Source organism: Choloepus didactylus, chromosome 2 (genome assembly GCF_015220235.1).
Source record: "Choloepus didactylus isolate mChoDid1 chromosome 2, mChoDid1.pri, whole genome shotgun sequence".
NCBI classification, from domain to species: domain Eukaryota; kingdom Metazoa; phylum Chordata; class Mammalia; order Pilosa; family Megalonychidae; genus Choloepus; species Choloepus didactylus.
This window is the reverse complement of record NC_051308.1, coordinates 216195309-216221585: the sequence shown is the minus strand read 5'-3', so window position 1 is coordinate 216221585 and position 26277 is coordinate 216195309. Positions and strand designations below refer to the sequence as shown.

Here is a 26277-nt window from a genome sequence, read left to right as displayed (position 1 = left end):
TCAGGTGGGAGTCTATTACATATCAGACATGACATAATGCATTTCAGATAACAGTTGATGGTTGAACTGCATCCCTTCCAAAAAGATATGTTGGAGTCCTAACCCTCACCACCTCAGAACATGACCTTACTTGGAAATAGGGTCATTGGATATGTAATTAGTTGTTAAAATGAGGAAATGGGGAGTTACTGTTTAATGGGTACAAAGTTTCTGTTTTGGGTGATGGGAAAGTTTTGGTAACGAATGGGGTGATGGTGTCACAACATTGTGAATACGATGAATACCATTGCTGTATATATTTGAATGTGGTTAAAAAGGGAAATTTTCAGTTGTACATATATTACTAGAATTAAAAAAAAAACCCATAGAGGTGTAGAACACAAACAGTGAACTCTAATGCAAACTATGGACCATAGTTGATAGTATAATTTTAATACTATTGTTTCATCAGTTGTAACAAAGGTACCACACTAATGCAAAGTGTTAAAAATAGGGAAAACTGCATGTGCATGCGTGTGTGTGTGTGTGTGTGTGTGTGTGTGTGTGTGTGTATGGGAGCTCTGTATTTTTCTGCATGATTTTTCTATGACTTCTCTAAGAAAAAAAAAATCAGACACCACCACACAGCTAGCAGAATGGCTAAAATTTAAAAGGCTGATGATAACGTGTTGTTAAAGATGTAGTGCAGCATACATACACAGCTGATGAGAACAAAAATTGTACAGCCACTTTGGAAAGCTATTTGGTAGCATCTATTACAGCTGAATGTAAGTACACTATATGACCTAGCTCTTTCACTCCTAGATACATATCCACTGGAAATGCACACACATGCACACTAAAAAAAATGTGTAAGAATGTCCATAGCAGCTCTAAAAGGAAAATATCCCAAAAGTCTATAAAAAATTAAATGGATAGAGAAATTGTGGCATATTTACATAATAGAATACCACTCAGTAATTAAAATGAACTATTGCTATACATAGTACCATGCATAAATTGGGCTAATATTATGTTGAGAGGAAAAAAACGCCAGACACCAAAGAATGCATACTAAAATAACCCCAAATGGGCAAAAGTAATCTGTGGGATAGTGATTACCTCTGGGCAGAAGAAAGAAGGTAGTGATGGGGTGAGTCACGAGGGAGGTGGCTTCTGGGGTGCTGGAAATATTTTATTTCTTGACCTGGGTGGTGATTACATGGACGTGTTCATTTTGTGATAACTTTTCTAGCTGCATAGTTATTTACTGTATCTTTTCTGTATATATATATATATAATATCTCAGTAAAAAGGTTTATTTTAAAAAAGTGGAAAACCAATGGTGCACAATATTGCAATACCTGGCAATGCCAAAAAAGTTTGATCTGTCATTTACCCAGAGCGTTTACTAACTCTCACGCTGAACATGCATTACCAATTCAATAAATACTGGTCTATAAAAGAGAAAAATGAGGCCATACTGGAGTAGGGTGGGCCCTTAATCCAATATGACAGGTGTCCTTATAAGAAGGGGGAAGAAACACAGACAGAAACGGAGAGAAGAGGGTCACGTAGAGACAGAGGCAGAGTTTGCTGCCAGAAGCCAAGGAACACCAAGGGCTGCCGGCAAACACCAGCAACTAGAAGAGGGAAGGAAGGCTTCTCCCCTGCTGACACCTTGGGTTTGTATTTCTGGGCTCAAGCACTGAGACACAATAAATTTCTGCTGTTTTAAGCCATCCGGTTTGTGGTAGTTTGTTACAGCAGCCCTATCAGATTAAGACAGGTACACAAGCTCATTTATGTCTCTTAACAATCCAGTGAACTATGGATCAATCCTTCCTGATTTATAAAGGAGGAAACTGAAGCTCAGAGAGGTTAAGTAACTTGCCCAAAGTCACTCTGAGACTCAAAGCCCATGACTCTTCCATTTTTCCATACCGCTTCAGCATCACTGGTGGCAGCGGGAATAGAAAGGCAAGTGTTCCTCTCTGCATCCCGAATGGGGAAAAAGCTTCTATGGGGGAGGATGGTTCCTTGGGTCAGGTCTGGTTGTGTCTTACCTTCTCTCCACTGATCCCTCCACTAGAGTGGAGGGTTAGTTAGGTAGGATGGACTGGAGGGCTGTATCACCAGGATAAAATCCTGAACTTAAAGGACGGCTGCAATTTCCAGTCCACAGATAATGGCCATATCCAAGCCAGCCAGGAGACACAGTCTGAAGTAGCCAAAGTGAATAGAAAGACTGTGTTATGTCAGAAGTCCCAGTTCCCTGGTGCGTCGTTCCAAGGGAACCCAATGATGCCTCCATTCTGGGCAACCTCCCAGAATGGTCAGAACAGGGTTCCTTCCTCTACCTTGCTGCAGACTGGGTGAGTCTGGGTGTTTCCGAAACCACTCTGTTGTTTTTCTGTTGATCTGCAGAGTTTGGGTTCCAGGCCTCTGTGTTGGCTGAGCTCCCTTCCAGCTGGCTTCCTGGCATCAGCCTGCTGTGCCTGCATTCAGGCATCTGCTGCCTGCCCAGGGCCCAGGCCTGGGCTCCACAGCTCTCTGCCAGCTGTGCCTGAAGGCCCTGGATGGGCTCCTGAGAAGGGCTTCATGAAGGAGAAGAAGGCCTCCTTCTGTTTCCCAGGCCCAGGCACTAGCAAGCATGGCAGCTTAGTGGTGGGAGACCAAATGAGGCCTTAGCAGTGTTCTTCTGGCAGCTACTATTTGGGGTTGGGGCTGGGGAGTCAAACTGGAACTAGCAGCAGGGTCTAACTACCCATCCAGGGCACTTACCCCACATCCTGGTTACATCCCATTGTCCACTCCCACTGTCCTTCTACCAGTTAGAAGCAGAACGAGGGCCCTGCCCTGCTGGCCCAGGCTTAGCACTCGCTAAACCTTGGGCTCCCAGATGGGAGTGGGCACAAGCTGATGTTCATTCCAAGAATGATCCAAGAGAGCCAGGAAGTGGGCAGACCACATTGAGTGGTGAAAGTTGAGAAAAAGGCATCACTTTTGAAGTCACACACTCCTGGGTTAAAATTCTGACAATGTCGCTTACTAGCTGTGTGAGTTTGGGCAAGTTATCTAACCTCTCTGAGCCTCCATTTCCTCATCTATAAAATAAAAAAAGAACAATGATGACAATGGCTTCAAACATAAACAGTGTTTACTGTGAATCAGGCAGAGTTCTAAGTACTTTATAGTATTATCTTATTTAATCCTCAGACTAACCCCATGAGGTAAGTGCTGCTGTTTTCCCTGTTTTAGAGGTGAGGAAATTGAGACACAGAGAGGTTAAGTCAATTGTCTAAGGCCACACAACTTGTTGTGGTAAAGCCAGCTTTGAACACAGGAAATTAGATCCCAGAACCTGCGCTCTTATCACACAGTAATTTAAATAGTAATAATGTAGCTAAAATGTGTAACCCAGTGCTTATCATGTAGATGATGCTCAATACATATTTGTTTTCTTCTTTTTCTTTCGCCTTATAATGAAGAGTTATCAAGGTCAGCTAGACCCAGTCATGGCCGACTGCCAAGGGAGCTGGAAATTAGGGGCTTGTCACTAGGATTTCCAGTCTGTTTGAGAGAAGAGGCAAAGACATTCATTTTGTTGCCTGAGGAACATTTCTCAAAGCTGAGTGTGGAAGAATGGGTAATGAAAGCTGAATTAACCTCTCTGTCCTGCTCACTGCACGTTTATTGCTCTCACCAGCTCAACACAGTGAACTCCTCCATCCCACCTGGGACAGCCTCATCTGAAGACCTGCCTTTCTGTAAGGTAAGCTTAAGGAATCATAGCCTCACGGAACACTGAATTTGAAAAGGGCCTCAGAGGTCCCCTGATTCTTGCCTAGGCCTCCCCAGAATTCCTTTGACCAGAGGAGGGAATTCTGGTTTAGGGAAGGGAAGCGAGTCCTAGACTGGAAAGAAGGACCCAAAAAAGGAAAGGAAGGAGGGAGGAAGGTAAGAGGGAGAGAGGGAGATCAGTATTTCTTGAGATTAGGGTAAAGTGCTTCCCATCAAGGAAGTATATTTACCTTCACTTTACATATGAGGAAACTGAGGCTCAGAGAGTTGAAGCACTTTTTCCAAGGTCACCGAACTAAAAATTACAGAGTCAGGAACCAAACCCAGAACTGCTTTATTCAATATCCTGTACTCTACCTACATATGGCAACATGTAGTTAAGGATTAAAGTGGTTCTAGAACCCAGGGCTCAACTCCCTGTCCCTTGTACATTCACCGTGCTTCCTGTCCCATTCACCCATGTGTTTCCTAATCTCCACTGAGGAATAAGACTGATTATCTGCCCATTAATGCCAGGCCTTGGGGCCATGACTAGCAAAGGCCAGGACAGTCTTCAGATGCTTGAACTATGCCTCCCACTGAGGCTACTTAGTAAATGTCCAGGGTATTCTGCTGGGGTATGTCTCAGGAAATCCTCTGAACCCATCTCCAGTATGGGAGGTGGTGTAGGAGGAAAATGAAAAGCTTTGCATTCAGACTGATACTCAAATTTGTTTAAGCTTCAGTATCCTGAACTGTAAAATGAGGGAATGGTGCTAACTTCAGAGAGCTGTTGGGAAAGTTAAATGAGGTTATGTAAGCAAACATCCAGTGTGAGGATGGCACACAGTAAAACTCAATGACTGCCAGTCTCTTGTCTTGTAGCACCCAATGCTGACATGGGAGATAAATGCATACATTATCTTGCTTGAGAAAAAAAGCCACATGGAAGTGAGCACCTGGAATGCTTGTTGTATTTCTCTTTCTTTCCTGCTCCCCTCTCCATTCACGATCCTCCTCCTTCTAGCCTCAGGCCTCGAGGGAGCAGAATTATTCAGGCCACAGCCTTTATGAGCTATATGACTTCCGACAAGTCTCTGAGCCTCTGTTTGTTCATCTGTCAAATGGGGAGATTTTAAGGACAGATCTGGAGAACTAAAACCCAGGTAACCAATTATTTCCTCGAGAAAAGGAAGAGCAAATGTCTGTCCTTTGCACCCTGAGCCTTGGGTGCCCTGAATCACTTTGGAGACTGTTGACTACTGCTACTTGAGGTGGTTCGTTATCCCCTTTCCAACCAAAACAACCTGGGCCAGGGAGAAAAGGGCAGACATGCCTGATTTAGAAATCTTTGGGACCAGGCTGGAAAGAGAATTTATAGTGTGTGTGTGTGCACACAGAATGTGAGTGTGATTGTACATGTGTGTGCACATATGCATGCAATCCAGGGTAGACTTGGGGTTTTCTGCAACTTGCTATGCAGATTCTCCTGGCCCCAAGCTCAAGATGTAGCTGCCACTTGTGGGAGGATCTGGAGCGTGCGACTGACGACACCAGAGGGAAGGGCTCACTCTGCAAGTGCTTTTTACCAATGCACGTTGGTGGGCTGGGCTGCCAGAAGAATCTGTTCTCTATCTTCACACAGCTGATCTCCGCACTTCCCTGCAGCGCATAGCCAGGGTCACACTGGAATACTGTAGAGTCGCCAGCCTCCCAGCTGTCGCCACTTCGGCTCCCATTCTGCGGGACCCCAGGGTCATTGCAGGATGTTGCTGTGGACACTAGAAGTTAACAGAAGAGGAAATGAGATTGCCTAGATGTCTGTCGGACAACGGGGCTCCCAGCTCACTGCCCTTGTTGACATCACCACTTCCTTCACCAAGACCACTACTGTGGCCACTGCTGTCACCTCCACACCATGTCATTAGCTGCAGCAACAGTGCCACTGCTTCCATTCTCACTACCGTGATGGCTGCTATGCCCATCACCACTTGTGATCACACTGTCACTCTCACTGACATCACCACCATCCATCCCCCATTGCTTTCACCATTCCCATCATCAGCCTGTCATGAAATGCTGACTTAATCGTGATTGCACCATTATGAATGTAGAATTCAGTTCAGTTTGATTTGAGAACACAAGCGCTATCACATAGACAACACCTTGCAATTTTGTATAAGGTAACATTATCACTATGAGGGAGTGACAAGATAATGGCATATAACTCCATGTATTCAATCAAAAGGGTTGCAAAGGAGTTTGTGAGCTGGTGCTTGAATGGTGGTTGTGAGATTGCAGGGAGTCACTGAAGTTGGGTGCTCTCTCTTGCATGACAAACCACCAAGGACCCATCATTTTTAAACTATGCTCAGAGAAAAATCAGATGTTTGTAGCAAGTGGCAGAGTAACTGAGTTCAAAACAAACACGAGTGGCTGAGATGTATTAAAAATTCAAAAACTCAGGAATTTGTGAGCTGTTTGCAGTCTAATACCTGAACTACTCTAACAGAGCAGGTGTTTCAAAACATGGAATCAATGATGGAAAGAAGGATCAAATGAATAAAAGAATGAGTGAGTGGATGAATGGACAAATGAAACATGAGAGCACACCAAAGGGAATGGTCTAAAAGGAAAGTCTGGAGAGTGGATTCTGAGGCTTCACAAGCCCAGCTGCCTCCACAGCCCAGAGCTGCTGGCAGGGCTTGGCCATCACCTATGCCACCATTTGCAAACTGGCTGGCAAATCCCGGGTGCAGGAGGTTCTGGAGAACACAGGATGGACAATGCTTATTTGCTTAGAATGTCAGTTTTTCTCAGAAATATTGGGAAAAATTACTTTTAAACTAAAACACATGAATCTATTATTACGGAGTGGAATGTAAGAATCATGTTGGTTCTTAAGTGAAAACGTAAAGCCTCAAGGAGATTTTGTGCTTGCTACACTCTCCAGACCTCCTTCCAGATAGTCACTCTGCTATTTGGAAGGCTCCTGCAGAAAAGCTTGAGAAGCACTGGCCTAGGGCAATGCTACACACTAATGTTACTAATTATAAGATCTATTCTGGAGTTACAGTATCTGATGCCTTACACCTAATAACACCTTTAGACAGGAGACCACCACCTATGGCCCATAGCCACATCTAGCTCTATGCCTATTTTTGTAAATAAAGTTTTATTTGTTTACATACTGCCTCTGGCTGCTTTGGGGATATGGTGGTAGAGCTGAGTCATTACGACAGTAAACACATGGCCCACAAAAGCTAAAATATTTACTATCTGGCCTTTTACCGAAGTCTGCCAAACAGTGGTATATGGTGTCCTATCTTAAGCCCTCCTCTTTTGAGGTCAGCTTTTAGAAACATGTTCCAGATTTAATCACTAACAACATCCAGGATCTGCCATCACTATGCCCCAGCCACGTTTGTAAAATGCTCTCCCAATATAATAGCAAGCTCAGGACCCCCTCAGGGCCTCGGCACGTGTGGGTCCTTCTGCATAGAATGATCTTGTCACAGATCTTCCTATGCTAGCTACATCTGCTCAATTCATTTCTCAGGTCTAAAATCCCCTCCTCAGACAGGCATTTGTGATCACCTTCTGGGCTCATTGCTCAACTCTCTTCCATCAATTGTATCATATTATCTTGCTTTGTTCTTTTTCTATAGCACAACAAGTACTAATTCATTTGTTTGCTTCTTTATTGTACATCACTTGTACATCTCTATGAGAACAGGGACCTTGGCTGTTTTGCTCCCTCAGAAAAATATTTGTTGAATGAATGAATGAGCAAACAAATCATCACCATCTGACACTTACTGAATTTATTTATAAAGTCAAATAAAGATTAATCTTCTTTCTTCCCAATTAAAAACAGACTTAGCTTTCTTCTCTGGCTTTACGGTGCACTGTACAAATGTAAATGATTCCCTAGAAGAAAAATAGCCCACTGTTCTGACCATGCTTGAAAAGAATACTTATACGGGCGGCAATAGAGTGCAATGATTAAGTGCCTGTGTTTGGGAATCAGACATGTGGGTTTTGATCCAGGCTCTGCCACTTACTAACTAGCTGGCCTTGGTTGAGAAACCTCGGGGGACCTCAGAGCCCACACCTGCAACATGGATAAATAATGGTGCTATAATATAGCACAGAGCTCAGCAAGGTGCCTGCTCAATAGATAATAGTGATTATACTTCCCTCTCTCTCAGTGCTTCCCCCTCACCTTTCCTTGTTCTCACTTTCTCCCTTTAATGCTCCTGAATTTGAGCTGCATGTCAAGCCCCAGAGAAAGGCTGGATCCACATGGTACCAACAGGATGTTAGATGTTACACAGTCATGTTTATTTAATAAAGCCAAGCCTGCACTAATGGTCCCTGGCATTTCTGTACAATCCCCTGTCAAACAAACATTACACAGTTAGCACCGGGGTGGGCCATTCTCTCTTCCCCAGAGTGAAACTGGTATTTGCTAACTGATGACAGCAACAGGGAAGGTGACCTTTCTCAAACCTCAGTTATGCCCAGAACCCTAGGCCAGGTTGTCACGGGCTTCCTGGAGCCCAGGCTCCGAGCTTGGCCACTGCCCTCTCTGGGGACCTAAGCAATGCTCAGGGCAGTTTGCCCAAGGAAACTCTCGTATTAGAATAAACCATGCATTCATTTGTTCATTTCTTCATTCATTCAGAAAGCACCGAGTGAGAACCTGCTTGCTGCATGCATGCACCGTGGGGAGGGGGTCCAAGAGGCACGGTGCGGCCTCCACCCTCAAAGAGTTTTCTGTGTGACATGAGTATGTGGCCAACTTCAAGAAAAGGAAGAATTCTGGTGGTGACAATGTGCTGAAGATGTAGAGGCCACAGCCAGAGACCACAGCAATTTATTCTGAATGGGGAGTTCAGGAGGAAGTGGCATCTGAGATGAACCTTGAAGGATGAGTAGCATTTCTATAGGGGGGGCAATACGGGAGAAAGCAGCCAGAGAAAGGCACAGCAGCAGGACAGCACCCTGCCCCAGGGAATCTGTCCCATGGGGCAGCACTGAGGTCAAGGCAGAGGTCAGACAATGCAAATCTGTGGGGGAATTTGTCAGGACAGTTATGAGGTTTTTTTTTTTTTTTTAAATTTATTTTTTTAAAGCCACACCCATAAGCTTGGGCACATTCAGAGAAAATACATGTCTGACTTTCATTATTCATAAACCTCTTTTCTCCAGAGAGAGGAACTGAGCAATCTCTTTCTTACTGCTGATAGATCCTCCTATTGCTTATCCCAGCAATTTCCAAAGTTTGTCCATCAGATGCTCATCTTTTGAGATGGCCTAAAAAAAAAGTCATCCGTGGTCAAATATGTTTGGGAATTGTGGCATACCAGACATCCTTGGAATTCAAATGCATTAGCATACCAGAAGTTCTGAGAGGTCCCACATTAAAGATCACTTCTTTTAAGTCTGCCCCAACCCAAGGACCTTCTTAACATTCATTGACCATGCAAACTTCTTTTCCTTGCAATACCAATTGATACTGCATGGAACCCCAGGGAAGAGGAATTGCTTATGTAACCTGCAGCCCCCTTGCTGCCCTCTGGTGGGATTCTAATCCTTAGGTGGAGGTCCAGTGGTCTCGAGCACTTTCTCCAGGGGTGAACAGGTGCTTGGAGTTTCAGGAAGAAGACTCCCAGTGAACCCCATAAGAAGATATTCCTTGCATGTGTGTCAAGTGGATGAGTCCTTTTTCAGAATAAAGAAACATGATCCTGGAGACCCTCATCTGCTATACATGTTGCTAAATGCTCATCTCCATAGGGAAGACAGATGCATAAAGTAGCTAGAAGTAGGGTTTGCAACCCCATTATAGGATTAGTGGTGCCAGAGATATGCTCCACCCACCCTTCACTGATATACCAACTGGGTGAAGGCATGAGGCAAAGGATGGCACAGGGGCTGCACAGCCTGGCTCTGGAATCACCACAGAAACCTCCCCGCACCCCACCCCAAACACAGTGGAGTGAGGAGAGGATAATGAAGACAGCTGCTGTATAATAAACATAAGCCCAAGCTGAGGCAGAGTCACTTGTTCAGGGAGATGAGTGATGGAAGAGGCACTTCACAGGAGATGAGATGAAGCATCCCAGGGAGGAGGCAGGACCAATCATACAAATTATCTAATATTGAGACTTGGGCATTTGAGCATTGCTCATTTTTGGTAGCACTTTGTCGTGTGCCTCCATATTTGGCTACTGCAGTGTATAATTAATTAATTTAGATTATTTGTGTTTGGCTTCCAGTCCTTACCAAGACCTGCAATAAACTAAGAACCAGAACATGGCATCCTATTGGCTCTTCCATGACGGTGCCCAAAGCCACCGTCAACTCATACCTCCCCTGCATTCCTCCTCGCTCCGACTTTCAATCCCAGTGAACAACCCTCCATTTCCAGAACCTTCTTTCCCTCTGCACTGTTCGTGTGTTCTTTGTGCCTAGGATGCTCTTTCCCCTCTTCTCCATTTAATTAGAGTCCACGGACCCTGTATGTGCCACTGTTGGCCACTTCCTCCTTGAAACTCTCTTCTTAAATAACTTCCACTTATCTTTCAGGTCTGAGCTCGGGCATCTTTTCTGGAACATCCTCCTTGAAGCTCCAAGGTGACCCTCTAAGTTCTTCCATTATAGCTGAAATTCCATTTGTGTGTAAATGTATATTTACATGAGTGTCAAAGCATGGATATTTGAATGTTACTTAGCAGGCACCGGGCACAGAGCAGAGGCTCAATACATATCTTTATGTGAGTGGAGAGATGGAGGAAAGGGAGGGACCAGGAGGAGGGAGGGAGGCTGGCATTGGGTGGTGGGGCACTCGGGGATGCGGCTGGCAGAGGCGAGCACAGACCTGAGAACTGAATGGCAAAGCCCTGCTTGCTGGTGAAGAAGTCGGTGCTGAACTGCAGGACGACTGAGCTGAAGGTGCTGTGCAGGTCCCTGGGCAGGGCCCGGCCGCTGAGTTCCTTCAGCAGAACTCCGCTCTCCACAGGCCCATCCCAGATGCGCAGCACGTCGTGGACCTCCTCGGTGTCGAACACCAGGAAGTGGAGCCTGGATGGGGAGAAGGGGGCAGCAGTTACAGGGGGCTCGGCTCCCTCCTCCCAGGGGTTTTACTGGGAGGAGACTTGCAGGAAGGAAGAGAAGGCAGGATCTGGCAGCATCCTCAGGATTCCCAGTCCTCCCAGTGGGGGCTCTAGCAGTGGGGATAAGGGTGAGGGGCATGGATTTTGTGCATCTTGTTTATTATTATGAGCTCCACCTTGCCACTCTCAGACCCCATCCCGTGATCTTACATGGACCCCAGACCTCACTCCTGAGCCCATTCTAGCATCATTCTAGATTTGGGGAAGAGAGCTGCTGAGAAGGCAGGGTCTGGGTTGATAAAAGAACATAGGTTAAAAAAAAAAAAAAAAGTGGGTGGGTGGTGGTGGCAGGGGATAAGGGCAGAGGGAGCTGTGGGTTGTCTGAGAAGCTGGCCCAGCTGTTGTGGGGGCCTTGTAAGCCTACACATTGGCTTTTCAGAGCAGAACTCTGGGGACTTCAGCTACACACAGCCTTGGCGCAGGTAATCCCTGTAGACCTCAGAAGGCCAGGCAGGGTCTCCGTGGGTGGGGGTGGGGTGGGGCTACAGACCAAAGACAGAGCTCTCAGGGCCCGTGCACTCAGTAGGAGCCCTCATTCTTCTGGAACTAAAAGGTCCTGGCAGCCAAAGATGCTTTAACTACAAGCCTCTCTCTCATTTTTTTTTTTTCTCCCTATTTTGGAATAATTGTAGGTTTTACAGAAAAGTTGCAAAGATAATACAGAGAATTCCCATGGACCCCTTACCATTTCTCCCATTTCCATGGTACATTTGTCACAACTAGGACACCAACATCAGTACATTACTACGAACTAAACTCCAGACTTTAATTGGAACGCACCAGTTTCTCTACTAATGTCCTTTTTCTGCTTCAAAGTCTAATCCATTTATCACATTCTCTTTTTAAAATTATCTTTTTAAATCATAAAAATAAGACGTGTCCAAGACAGAGAAAAACAAACAATTTACAGATGTACTGAATAAAAGAAAGTTTCTCTCTCTCTTTTTCGCACAATAGCATGGTCTCCAGAGATCTTCACTTACTATTAATTTTAACCCATACTCTTCCAGACTTTTATTCAATGTACGCCCATACATATCCACCCCACCCCAAATGGGAACATATTTTACATATTTTTGTGTTACTTTCTTTTGTTACTTAATACTACATTTATGGACATACACACCTATTTCATTTTTTTCTACAGAAATAGACATTATTATATTTCACTGTTTTACATCAGATAACAATGAACTCCCCAATATCTGAACACTTAATATTCTCTTGACTTGTAGGAATAATTTTTTTGGGGGGGGGGAGCATATATATTTTTAAAAATTTGTCCTTCCAAATGACTGTGCCACTCTATATTTCCACTAAACATCAATGTGGCTATTCTCCTTGAATCTCATCTCACCAACATGATATTCTAAACTTGTAAAGTATATTCTATATTCAAATATTTGCCCATCTGTTAGACAAAAATGAAATTTCACTAGTGTTCTGAGTTTAGATAATTCAGTAAGGTTGGGTATCTTTGCGTATATTTGCAGCCATTTAAATCTCTTATCCATTACCTATCTTAATTGAGTTACTTCTCTTTTTTCATTATATTTATACATTCTGATTTTAATTTATCTTTATATATTTTAATTCCTCTTTTACATGTTCATTGCTAATATTTTCTTAGTGTCTGATGCCTCTTTTACCTTTAAATTTTGCTTACAGTGTCTATTTTGGTAAAGAAATTCGTCACTTTTACATAATTAAGTAGGTTAATCTTTTCCTTTAAGGATACTGGGTATCATGTTATGCTAGGAAAAACCGTCTTCCCTCTAAAATGATTAAAACACAAAACTTTGATATTTTCCCAGTACTTGTATAATTTCATTTTTTGAGATTTGTAGGTTCATTATGTTTCCAAGTGGACACCCAATTGTCCCAATGCCCACGTAATTGAATATTTTGTCTATCAAAACACCCTGTTTCTTGGAATGATGGAAATGTTTTGGTAATGGATGGTGGTGACGATAGCATGGCATTGTGAATGCAATTAACAGCACTGAGACATATATCTGAATATGATTAAAAGAGGCAATGTTAGATTGTATACATGGTAACAGAATAAATATTTTTTTAAAAAATCCAAGGAACTACACGACACAGTGAGCCCAACATTAAAGCATGAGCTACAATTATAAAAAGGAAAAAAAAAACCCACCATTTGTTTCCTCTTGAGCATTTATCACAGTCTATACTTATTTTATTTAATTCTTTACTATATGTCTCCACAAATAGAATATAATTTTCATGAGCATGGGCCCAGGTTCTGCTCACTCTTGGAGCCCAGTGCCTGGGAGATGCCAGACACTTTGGACAGGCTTGTGGGCCCCTGTGGAATGGATACCCACAAGTAACTCGACCACCCAGGCCCTCCTCACTAGTTTGAAATGTCACCTTGGTCATGGGTGTCCTTCTAGGCTCTCTTAGGTCCCAGTGGCTCCCCCCTTTGCCTATATTGGATTTTACTTGTGGTACAAGGAACAACTGCTACTGTAGTTTTGATCTTCTTATGGGGCAAGTTCCCCATCATATTTTTTCCTGAAAATTTCTTAGCTAATTTCCCAAATTTATACTTTCAGATAAACTGTATGGTTATCAAGTCCCAAAAAATCCCATTGAGATTTTGATCAGAATTGCACATATTTACTGATTAATTTGGGGAGAACTGTCATCTTTATGTTATTTATTTTTTCCCAACCAGTAACGTTGCAGATAATTTATTTGGGGCTTAGTTTATGTACCTTGGCAAAGTTTTATGGCTTGATGTTAGCACACTTCTTGTTAAATTCATTCCTTGGCAGTCTACAAGTATATGGGTGTTTGGTACCATCATGAATGGGAATAAATTTTTAGTTACATTTTTAGATATTTGTTGTTGGATCTATCTACATTTATCTATGCTATCCTATCTATCTATCTATCTATCTACCTACCTACCTATATTTATCCATCATCTGTCACTATCATCTATCATAATATTGTCAGTCACCAATTAGTTGTAATAGAATCTAAGTGATTCTCTTGGATTTCCTAGGTAGGCTTTTCAGATACAGGTGAAGACTGCTCAATGACAGAGCTTGTTGTGTTTTCTCAGCGGCTGTGTTTTGTTTTATTTCACCTGGCAGGCCTCCCCTCTGAGGGCTTCAGACAGAACAAAGACAGATGGGCTTCTTTCTCTCAGGGTGCTCAGCAGGAAACAGGCCAGCAGGCTGCGGCCCCACACTTGATTGAGAAGAGGGGGAAGGAGCTCTCCAGGAGGTGAGCAAATAAGCATCCTCACTGCTGTGCCAAGCTGCCCCCCTCCCTCTCCGCCTTTTCCATGTAACTCCACAGCACTGTGAAACAGGCAGGCGATGGTTGAAGCAGATCAAGCAGTAAGCTGTGTGGTACCCCTGTACGTGCCCTAAGAAAACAGAGGTTCACATGGGTTGAACTTGTTATGGAAGGAAGGAGAGAATGAGACTTGAAGTTTGGGTAGTATGAAAGGGAGTATTGTTTTCTTTGGATTTAATGACGTGAGACAAGACTCAGAGGCAGAGGGGCAGTGGAGGTGCGTATGGGAAGAAAGGTGGATGTCATGGGGAAGATATTGAGGGTCTCAAAATTAGGTAGAGGAGTTTGGGCATTACCCTCCTTACTAGAAATAGAGACCGACTGAAGTCCCTGATGGTGATTAATTGAATGAATAAGCGAGTGAGTGAATTGATGAATCTATGAATGAAATCATAGGAGATTTAGTCTGATGGCGTTGAGAACAGACTATGCAGAAATGAAAGGAAACACATTTATATAACAACCCTGGTATATAAGGCACCTTCACATTATCACATTTAATCCTCAAAAACATCTTTAGTTGGTAGATGGCATCATTCCATCTTTAAAATGAGAATACTGTGGTTCGGAGATGGTAAGTAACTTGCCCAAGGTCAAAGGCCAGTTAAAGAGCCAGCAGAAATTATCATTATATAATCACAATCCAAGTCAGATTTCAACTCTTTAAGCTATCCCCTGATGATGCCACCCACACCTCGAGGAGGCGCAGGCTGTGGCCAAGAGCCAGGCATGTGCTGGAGAATTTATATGCGTATCACACACAAGGTCAATGGGCTGGTATTCAAGACCGTGGATTAAAAATGCCAATTCATTGCATTCAGCTTCGTTAATATGATAATCAGACAAAGTCAAAGACTTGACATTGACGAGGTCAAGAGAAGCGTCAAGAGTTGGAGCAAGAAGGGAACCTGAGATCCTTTGAACACAGAAACAATACAACTTGACAACTGAAAGGACAGGCTGAAGTTCCCAACCTCTTCTGGCATTTATTTATTTAAATGCCTCCCATGGGCTGGGTGCTGGGAAATAATGGACATGATAGTCGTGAAGCCATTTTCTAGGAGCTGCTGGAGATGGGCATATACCCCACATGCAAACCCATGAAAAGATTACCAGTTGTTGCAATGAAGGAAATAGAGTGCTGAGACAGGTTAACCACTTGAGTGGTCAGGGCAGACCTCTCTAAGAAGGGGACATTGAAACAAGATGAGAGGCTCAAAGAGTGCCCACCATGTGAAGACCAAGGCAGAGTAAGGGACAGGAGGGAACTTCCATGTATAAAGGGCATCATGTGCAGACTCCAAGAGGGAAACAGCCTGGAGCATTTGATCAATGGTAAGGCCACTGAGGCTGGGCCAAGAGAGGCAGGCAGAGGCCAGAGCATGTGGGACCTTGTGGTCAGGTAAGAAGTTTGGATTTTATTCTATGAGCTAAGGGAAGTCACTGAAGGATTTTAAGCTGCGGTCCAATAGTATCTGATTTATAGTTTAGATCCCTCTTGCTGCCCGGTTGACAGTGGATTGGTAAGGGAGAGTGGATGCACGGAAGTTAGCCAGGAGGCTGCTGTAGGAGTCTAGTAACTCTCTTTACTATAAATCCCTGATGCTCGCCATTAAAAACCACATTTAGCAACCCTGTGGGTGGGTGTCCAGTCTTTTTTTTTTTTTTTTTTTGGCTTCAGTAACACTCAAAAAATTTGAGAATCCTACCCTCTCTGTCCCCCAGATGAGGAGGTAATGAAAGAAAGGGCAGAGGTGAAAAAGCATTAACTTTTGATTATATGGGTGTTTGTTTCTTTGGGCCACCGACATGATCAGTCAAACTCCAAGGAGGTGGGATGATGTTTGTTGTGTTTTGAGCTCTGTGCTAAGAGCTGTGGAAATGCGGAAAGCTCTGTCCTTGCCCTGGAGGATTATGTTGCTTATTGAAATAGACACAAGAAACATGACAATATATGCAATAAGTGCTAAAAGTGGGATAAAGTGTTATCAAAATAACTGAAGGAGAAAGAGAACTAAACATTTATAGAAAAGCTCTTGTTTGCCAAGTACTTTATGTATATTGTCTAACATCTTCATAAAATCCCTGCAATTTAGAATCTCTTATCTCCATTTTGAAGTTCCAAGGGGATAATGTAGGCAACTCGCCTGGGGTCAGAGCCAGTGTTCAAACCATAGCTGTCTGCTCTCAAAGGCCTTTCTCTCACACCGTCTTCTTCTTCTGATTGAGACAGTCAAGGAAAACGTCAAGGAAGAGGTGACTATAAAGTAGTTTTGAAGAAAGAAAGCCATTGAGGGAGAGAAATACCATCACAAGAGAAGAACAGCATGCAAAGAGATGTTAAAGAGTGCAATTGGCCTTCCTGGTCCCAGCCTCCTTCCCACCCTTTCAATCCACCTTTCCCATCATGGCCAGATAATCTTTCAGAACCACACATCTGACCCAATCACTCTTCTTCCTACTGATAAAAGTCAACCTTCCTAAGGAGCACCAAGCCCTTCATGAGCAGTCCAGTGGTCTTCTCCCATTCCCCTCACCCTTACCCATGGCCTTCTTATTGTCTTGCTTTGGGGCCTTTCTTCTGCCTGGAAGGCACCTACCTCTGCACATGCCCCCAAAGCTCCTCTAGTAGGCTGAATTGTGTTCCTCCCCTCAAAAAAGATATGTTCAAGTCCTAATCTCTGATACCTGTGAACATTGCCTTTTTGGAAATAGGGTCTTTGCAGATGTAATCAAGTTAAGATGAGGTCATACTACATTGGGGTGGGCCTTCAATCCAATGACTGGTGTCCTTATAAGAAAAAGGAGAGGAGGAGAGGGAGATTCAGAAAGAGAGACAGAGTACACACAGGGTGGAAGGACTTTTGGATGCCAAGAAGGATGGAGTCAGAGATTGGAATGACATGTCTATTAGACAAGGAATGCCAAGGATGACCTGCAACCATCAGAAGCCAGGAGAGAAGCATGGAACAGGTTCTTCCCTAGAGCCTTTAGAGGGAGCATGGCCCTGCCGAGACCTTGATTTTGGACTTCTGGCCTCCAAGAGAAAATAGATTTCTGTTGTTTTAAGTCATTACCTTTGTGGCACTTCGTTATGGTGGCCCTAGGAAACTAATGCTTCTACTTGGGTGGCAATCTGGGCACTCGTGGCAACCTGCAGTCTGAGGCCAACAGGCATGCCAGCCCAGGTAACTGGGCCCCACTGGGTCCCTGATTCTCTCTCCAATTCCCCTACGGAAACTGCCAGCTCTCTCCGTGGGGCTGCATCTTGACTTCACAGCTGGCTGCTGCCTGTTCTGACTGCAGTGGTGTCCTGGATCTTGGGACTGTCCCTGTGCAGGTTTTGAGACATCTTTTCAAGGTGTTTTCACCTAGACCATCTTCCATAGTTATCTGGTAGCAGGTGTGCAGGTGAGATGCTCCCACCCGATCCTCACCCCCTTGCCTCTTCCCACCAACCCCCTACTGAGACTCCATACTGCTTTGCTGCCAATCTTGCAAGATTCATGACACTCAATGTCAACGACAGGAAGAGACTGTCTGTACAAGAGTCCAAATCTAAGGATGTAGGAGAGAATCAGATTCTTACCACAGAGCCTGCACCTGTCATGTGCTGTTTACACCAGTGACTTCCTGAAAAGCAGGCAAAACTTGCTTCTAGGATTATGGTCCTCAGTTCTCTCCATCTAAAATCTTAACACATTGGCCTTTTTTGGGTTACTGCCTACTTCACTGTTTGCAAGTGGTTTATCTGTATCCATTGCACACTGAAGAGTGGAAAGACGTGCACAAACGAGGAAGGAAACAAAATCTATGGCATCTTGACATGTAGATTTCACTTGCTTTCTGACTGGGTCCCCAGGATATTAAGAGGGTTTCAGGCACTCCCAAGCAACTGTTACCACTGCATGAACACAATGGATGCTGGCGGGATAGGCGAGCTAACAGCGCATCTTTGCATCAGGGGAAAATGGCAAGTGAACGAACAGCTGCTGCAGGGGGAAGGGGGTCAGAAATCACTTCTGTCCCTAAATAAGAATGCAGCTTAAATTATCCTCAGTGACACTGGAAATGACAATAAGAAAATAATACTTGTTTTTACAAAATGCCCCCCTCTGAGCCACCCAGGCTAGCAAACCAACAATTAAACTATGATCATAATAGCAGACAATAATAATTAAAGCATCATGCAATCCAAAGAGCAAAAACCAAGAAGACAGCACCAAGCCCAAAGCAAGCATTGGTGTCTGGAGCAAAATTAGAGGATTTTTTCTCTTCTGGGGCTAGCTGGTATTCAACAGAAAAATGATTCTTTTGCTATTTTCAAAACTGAAAGAATGAAATGGGGCTTTAGGTCACTGAAAAGACTGAATAACGTTCTAGGGTGGTGACCGGTGTTCTGGAAGGTCGGGGTAGTGCAACAAATGCAGGACTTAGCAGATTGCTGGGTGACCTTAGACCAGTTGTCTATCATCTCGTTATCATCCCCAGTAACTGGGGGCTCTGCAGTTGCCTGTCATTAGACAAGAGTCTGCCCTGTGGTGTCAGGGATTCTGTGAGGGCAGAGTGACCTTTTGTCCTTCTTGGAAGATAAAATAAAAGGCTTGTGTGTCCTGAAGAGGCCATGTAACAAACTGGAGAAAACACTGGCCGTGGAAGTCAAAGACCTGGTTTCAAATACTAGTTCCTTGATAACTAACTGGGTGACCTTGGCCAAATCATTTCATCTTGCAGAGCCTCAGTTTATTCCTCTGGACAATGGCAGGAATGTCACCTCTCTAGCATTACTGTAAACAAAATCACATACTATGAAGCACCTGGCACCTGTTATGTTTATACAGAACATAAAATCAACACATGCCCAAATAACCCAAAACAAATTCCATTTTGTTCTATTTTTTTTTTTTCTACATGACTAAAGGAGATGTGTTAAAGTCTCCTAAAACAATTTGCCAATTTCTCTGTATCTTGGCAACAGATTTTGTTTTCTCTGTTTTCTCGTTAGGTCATTTGGTGCATAAAGATTCACGACTGTCGGTATTATTGCAGACTATGAATTTTATCATATGAAATAATTCCCTCTGTTCCATTTTTTTTAAACCAACTTTAATTTAACCTGTGTAAGAAATGGAGTTTTGCGATCTCTGCTTTTTATTTATGTGTGTTCTCATGATATTTCTTTCTCCCAATCTTTTAATTTTCTTACTTTGGTGTTCTTGTGTTTAGCAGCATTTTGTTTTCCTCTTTTTCCTGGGCTTACCAAGTTTAATTTAAGGGCACCGGCTCTTGGTTCCCTGTCGCCGCCTCCCTGCCTGCAGGTCAGCCCGTAGTCGCTCCCCACGGAACAGAGGCTTCCTCGTCCTGTGCACAGACAGCATCTCCGAGCCTCTCCCGGGATGCCCCACCCAGCATTCTGCTGTTTCTTTTGCAGATTCTCTAGCTTATCTCCGATTAAAATGTTTTTATTTCCTATAAGGCAAGCAATGCTATTGAGGATTTTAATTGTTCCTGTGCATTTAGTTTCTTTGCACTCTTCACTTGTCTCTGTCAATACCTTCTTATCTCAGGTGCTCCCCCCTCACCATCTCATCCTCCATCTTCTGCTACTTGCCATCCATAGTTTTTCTATATTTAAATGAGAACACAATGTAGATATCCACTTTAAATTTCCTTGTTCTACTGCAAGGAAAGTTTACAGATGTTCTGTAAAACCCTTTACAGAAAATAGGTCCCCCCTCCATTTCTTTAGGGAAACAGTTCTCTTCTTTTATGATTTGGTATGTTTTCAGTGACACCACACAAGTCTATTTTGTTCACACAGCTTATTTGTTTGCTTATCTTTTAAAAAGGAGGGCTCAGTACTGGTTCAGGGTGGCTACCTGACAGGGTAACTGCATTTCTTTGGTTGAACCCTTACTTCTCCTCCCAAGAGATGTTGGAAATCATTTCTGGGATTGTAAGTTGGCAGTGAAGTTGATGTATTCTGGCCAATTCAACTAGCCAGGTAGCTGGGTTGGGTTATTATTCTTAAGGAATTCAAAACAATTTGTTTTCTTTCTCTGGAAAAGACACTTGGAAAAACTATATTGCCAGAGAGCACCACAACTCTTAAAGCCATCATACTACATTTATACCTGTCAGGGTTTCCACATCTACTCCTTCAAAAAACCTCTGAGCTCCTTTTGGGCTATTCCTTGATTTGTTGAAACCTTAAACCTGACAAAGGAATACTCCACTGCGTATGTGTTTATCTGTTCAGCTCCTTCAGGAGGTCAACCCTTGCAGTGAAAGAACACAAACTTCTCTGTTTAAGGTTTAACTCACAGTCACTGCTCAAAGAGAAATCTTCTGGAAGCTGTTAAACCTGGGGCCATGGTTCCTGGCATGAACTGTGAACAGAAGCTTCACTTCAGGAGCCGTCTGTCTGCCTGGGCCACCTGCTCACTTGCTGGTTAAAGGGAAGCAACGCTGGCCACAGAGGGGAGCCGCTGCCCTGCGGCTGATCTGAAGCTGCAGTGGGGGGACCCAGAATCCTCCTGGGAAGACAATACTGTGGCTCCCCACTTGGTAATCCTGCTGATTTGCAGCCAACAGTCAGGAAAGGAGTTTCTAACCTGCCCTCTACATTCAGTATTAAGAAGCATACCTTCAGCTAAAATCAACAAGCCAGGATGATTAGTCAAACATGAGCTTTATGGGTGCTAGGAGCAGAAATCAGAGAGTCCAGGAACAAGAAGTTCTCCACCCTCCATGGATCCCAGATCTTTAGGAAAAGCACACTTGGAAAGGATGGTCTTGTCATTTCTCTCTTTCTCTTTTCCCTTCCATGTAGCCGGCCATTTATAGCTCTCAACCTCTATCAATTTCTTCACAAGAAACAGAACTCAGTTCTTCTGAATGTAATCAAGATCCCTCAAATAGTGATTATAGACTCCTCCCTGTTTTCCAAGCCTCTCCCCACTCCAATTTATCTTCTGTACAGCTGCTGCTGATCGTCCTGAAGTGGAGATATCATCATACCGCACCAGACAATGAGCCCTTCCAGAAGCAGCTATGCTCATTCATACCTTCCTCTCTTTTACATGACTGGAAGGTCCTTCTACCTCTGTACTGTGAACTTCCACTGTCTTATTTTATTTTATTTTATTTTGAAATAAATTCAAACTTACAGGAACAGCTGCAAAAACAATACAAAACCCATACACAGAACTCCAGCATACCCCGACCCCTCTCCCCCGCTACCCCGATCCACCAACTTTAACATCCTGTCACACCATTTCTTTCTTTCCCTCCCTTCCTCCCTCCCTCCCTATCTATCATCCATCATCTATTGCTCTGTCTTCTGAACATATGACAGCAAGCTGCACACATCCTTGAACAAACACTATAATTCACATATACATTTCCCATGAACAAGAACATTCTTTTACGCAATCCCATTAAGCGCAGCTAAGTTCAAGAAATTCAACATTGATACAAAGCTTACATTCTATATTTCCTTTTTTTTTTTTCTTATGTCCCAACTGTGTCCCTTTGACCCTCCTCTCCTCCATCCTCAGATCCCATCCAGGATCATCCTTGGCATTTAATTGTCATTATCTATTTAGACTTTTTTTTTTTTTTTCCAGTTGTGGAAACATATATACAGCCTAAATCTTCCCATTCCAGCCCCTCCCTAGCATTCTGTTAGTGGGATTAATCACATTTAGAATGTTGCAATGCCATCACCTTCCCACCATCCATTACTAGAAATTTCCCTTCACCCCAAACAGAAACCCTACACTCATTTCTTAACTCCCCATTGCCCCTTCTCCCACTTCTCATAACCCATACTCTACTTTTCATCTCTATGGTCATATTCTCTGATACTTTCTTTGTGTTTACCGTGGGGCTTAAATTCAACATCTTAAGTCTATAACAATCTTGTTTTTCTTTGATACCAACTTAACTTCAATAGGACACATAAGCTATGTTCCTATACTCCTCCATTCCCCCACCTTTATGTAGTTCTTGTCAAAAATTACATATTTTACACTGAGTCCAAAACCACTGATCTGTCATTAACAGTTTATGTATTTTAGATCCTGTAGGAAGTAAATAGTGGAGTTACAAATCAAAAAATACAGTAATATTGGTATTTATATTTACCATGTGATCTTTACTGGATATCTTTATTTCTTCATGTGGTTTCAGTCAATTGTTTAGTGTCCCTTCCTTTCAGCCTGCACAATTCCCTTTAGCATTTCTTCTAGGACTGATCTACTGGTGATGAAGTCCCTCAGCTTTTGATTATCCAGCAATGTTTTCATCTCCCCCTCATTGTTACCCTCCAGGTGTTTGTGAATTTTCTGTCTCTGATGGTTACTGACTTCTATTTATATTCCATTGTGGTCAGAGAATGTGCTTTGAATAAATTCAGTCTTTTTTAATTTATTGAGGCTTGTTTTATGTCCCAGCATATGGTCTGTTCTGGAGAAAGATCCGTGATCACTAGAGAAAAATGTGTGTCCTGGTGATTTGGGATGCAATGTTCTATGTATGTCTGTTAAATTCTCTGTATCTCTCTCTCCTTTCTTTGTTTCTCTGTTGGTAGGGCTCCCTTTAGTATCTGAAGTAGGGCAGGTCTTTTATTAGCAAAATCTCTCAGCATTTGTCTTTGTGTGAAAAATTTAAGCTCTCCCTCAAATTTGAAGGAGAGTTTTGCTGGATAAAGTATTCTTGGTTGGAAATTTTTCTCTCTCAGAATTTTAAATATGTCATGCCACTGCCTTCTTGCCTCCATGGTGGCTGCTGAGTAGTCACTACTTAGTCTTATGCTATTTCCTTTGTAATGTGGTGAATTGCTTTTCTCTTGCTGCTTTCAGAACTTGCTCCTTCTCTTCAGTATTTGACAGTTTGATCAGAATATGTCTTGGAGTGGGTCTATTTGTATTTATTCTATTTGGAGTTTGCTGGACATTTATGCTTTGTGTATTTATATTGTGTAGAAAGTTTGGGAAGTTTTCCCCAACAATTTCATTGAATACTCTTTCTAGACCTTTACCCTTCTCTTCCCCTTCTGGGACACCAATGAGTCTTAAATTTGGATGTTTTATTTTATCTTTCATATCCCTGAGATCCATTTTGATTTTTCTGATTTTTTTCCCCATTCTTTCTTTTGTTCTTTCATTTTCCATTCTGTGATCCTTGAGGATGCTGAGTTGTTGTTCAGCTTCCTGTAATCTTGTACTATGAGTATCCAGAATCTTTTTAATTTGTCCAACAGTTTCTTTTATTTCCATAAGATCTTCTATTTTTTAATTTACTCTTGCAATTTCTTCTTTATGCTCTTCTAGGGTCTTCTTTATGTCCTTTATGTTCTGTGCCATGCTCTTGTTGTTTGTCTTTAGTTCTTTGATTAATTGCGCCAAGTACTGTGTCTCTTCTGATCTTTTGATTTGGGTGTTTGGGTTTGGGTTCTCCATATTGTCCGGTTTTATCATATGCTTTAAAATTTTCTGTTGTTTTTGACCTCTTGGCATTTGTTTTACTTGTTAGGGTTCTTTCAGGATATAAAAAATACCAATCTCTAATTTGTCAGATCTATAGCTTGGTGGCATACACTTTCTCTAACTAATCAGCAGATGGTATCTGCAAGTCACCTATTCCCCTCAAGTCAGTTCTCCCCAACTTTGTCTTTGTGGTGTGTGGGGATCTGATTCTTGTGGGGTTCAATTGTTGCACCAAGTTTGGGTGTGTTGTTGGTGCTGTCCACCCTGAATGTGGGGGGTGTGTCTGGGTGGTTAGGGAGGCAGGGCAGCTTTAATAATCAAACCTTCCAGGTGTTCCTGGAGATTTAAGGCTGTTGCAAGAGTATAAGCCTTCATTTCAGTCTTGCCACAGATTGTCTCTGCCGCTGACCCATAAGTCCTTGGTATTGGCGTAGGGTCCTTGGGATTTCCAAGTGGGTCCCCCTTCTCAGCCATGCTCTTCCACGACCTCTGCTGAGAGAAGGCTGTGCCACGTCACAAGTGCGCGCCGGCCCTCCAGGAAAGCCCTGGGCTGCTGGGCCGTGCAGGCGTGTTCCCAGCCTGTCGTTTCAGAATGCAGACTCCTGGTTTCACCAAATGCATGGTCCCTGTGGATTTAGCAGACCTTGTCCGGCTGGTGCATCACTGGAACTGGTGTTCTGGGTCACTGTCTGGCTTTTATCTAGTATTTTTCACGGAGGTGTTGTTTTGCCCTGTCTCACCTAGCCACCACCTTAGGTTCTCTTCCACTGTCTTTTAAAGTGCAGCTAAAATAGCACTTCCTCTCTGTAACATCCCATCCCCAAATGCCACCTGGAATCATGAACTATCCCTGCAGATGCTTTTCTATTGTGTTTTATACCTACCTCTATGGCATTTATCACATTACTTCAGAGTCTGTAGAAGACACTGTAGATTGCCAATCCAAACCCCATTTCCAAATCCCTGGTCTGTCTACTCTTGCAGCAGTGAAAGCAAAAAAAAAAAAAAATGATCTCCAGCATTTCCTTAGCCAGGAGTGGCCAGTTCTAACCAATGAGATGTAGGAAGATGTCTTGGGATGGTGGTTCTTCCCGAATAAATACGTAAACTCTCATGAGGAGAAAGAAAGCTCTGTGCCCTTTCCTCTTCTCTTTTAGCCTGGAACACAGACACAATGCCTGGAGCTACAGCAGCCACTTGGGTAACCAAGAGGATGAACACCTAAGGGTGGCAGAGCAAGAAGGGAGGTGAATGGCTTTCTAAGCAGCTGCACTAGATTTGGATGGTACTTTCAGACTTCTTGTCCCAGGGGAAAAATGAACTGCTGTCTGTTGAAGCCAGTGTTAATCAGTTTTTCTATTTCTATTCCTAACTGACATAGCTTCAGTCTATAAAACCAATATCTTCAAGGGAAAGGATTGCTTCCTACTTATTGTTACATCCTCAGGGCCTGGCAAAATGCCTGGCACTGAGTAAAAGCTCCAAGTTTTTTAATTGAACTGAATGTCATTACTATCTTCCAAATATTCCAATGGCTTCTCATTATACTGAGAAATCCATTCAAAGTGTTCATGTTGGCATTCAGCATCATCCAGTGACCCCTCTTTGCCCATGCAACCTTATCCCCCACCCCCACAGACTCTAGTTACATCAAAAAAGTACTGTTTCATGGATAGACTCTATATTTTCCCCCATGTTTATCTCTTTTCTCCCCCACCCTCAACTGGAATGTTTGCTTCCATATCTCCAGGCAGAACTTCTCTCTCTCTTCCCCATTACTGAACTTGGCTCACACTGACAGCATTTACCTCATCTTGGAGATACCTGTTTATTTGCCTATTTCCCCACTAGAATGTGAGGCCCTGTGACTCCCAAGACTAGGACTTGGCCTGGTCTCTGCACTTTCCACTGCACAGAATTGCACAGTCTCTGGTACACGGAAGGTGTTCAATGTGTGTTTTGTTAAATGGAGTTAAACCAGAGCCTGAGTGGAAAGAGAAGAAGAATGGGTTCAAAACTTGCACCACTGGGGAAATGTGAGGCCTCAGGCAGGCCATTCAGCCTTTCTGGGCTTTGGATATCTTGTCTGTTAAATGGGGGCAATAATAACTGTTTCCAGAACCTGGTATGTTTACAAACAGAACTTGATACAATTATCAAGTACAAGTTAGATAGAAAGGCAGGGACAGAGAAAAAGGCTTTGCTTCCCTCTCTTCTCCAGTTGTCACTGGAGCTGGTCCACTGAAACTGAGAAGTCCCAACCATATACCTGAAACTTCCATGCTCTATGTGTTGCAGGTAAGAGCTCATTGGCCTGTTCTCCTGCCACCAGCTGCCAGGCATGGAGGGAGTCCATCAGCCAACATATCCCATTCCTGGCACTCAGGGAGAAATACCTGTCAAACACCACAGATGCCACTTGTGTTCTAGGGAATGGCCTGCCTACCAGGCATACCTAGGGTGGGCCCACTTTCCTGCTTAGATCACACCCAGGGGTGGCTCTGCAG

At 43.4% G+C, this 26277-nt stretch overlaps 1 protein-coding gene across 4 annotated transcripts in view; it reads right to left on the bottom strand.

Annotated features, from left to right (window-relative positions):
* The window catches only part of CSMD2 (CUB and Sushi multiple domains 2), a 646653-nt gene that overhangs the window by 169497 nt on the left and 450879 nt on the right, over positions 1-26277 (bottom strand). For all 4 annotated transcript variants that reach the window (XM_037827786.1, XM_037827788.1, XM_037827789.1 and 1 more), the window contains 2 exons: positions 10649-10851; positions 5352-5543 (listed from right to left, as the gene is read on the bottom strand). In XM_037827786.1, the coding sequence (XP_037683714.1) occupies positions 5352-5543; positions 10649-10851 (395 nt within the window). The remainder of the gene's footprint in view (positions 1-5351; positions 5544-10648; positions 10852-26277) is intronic.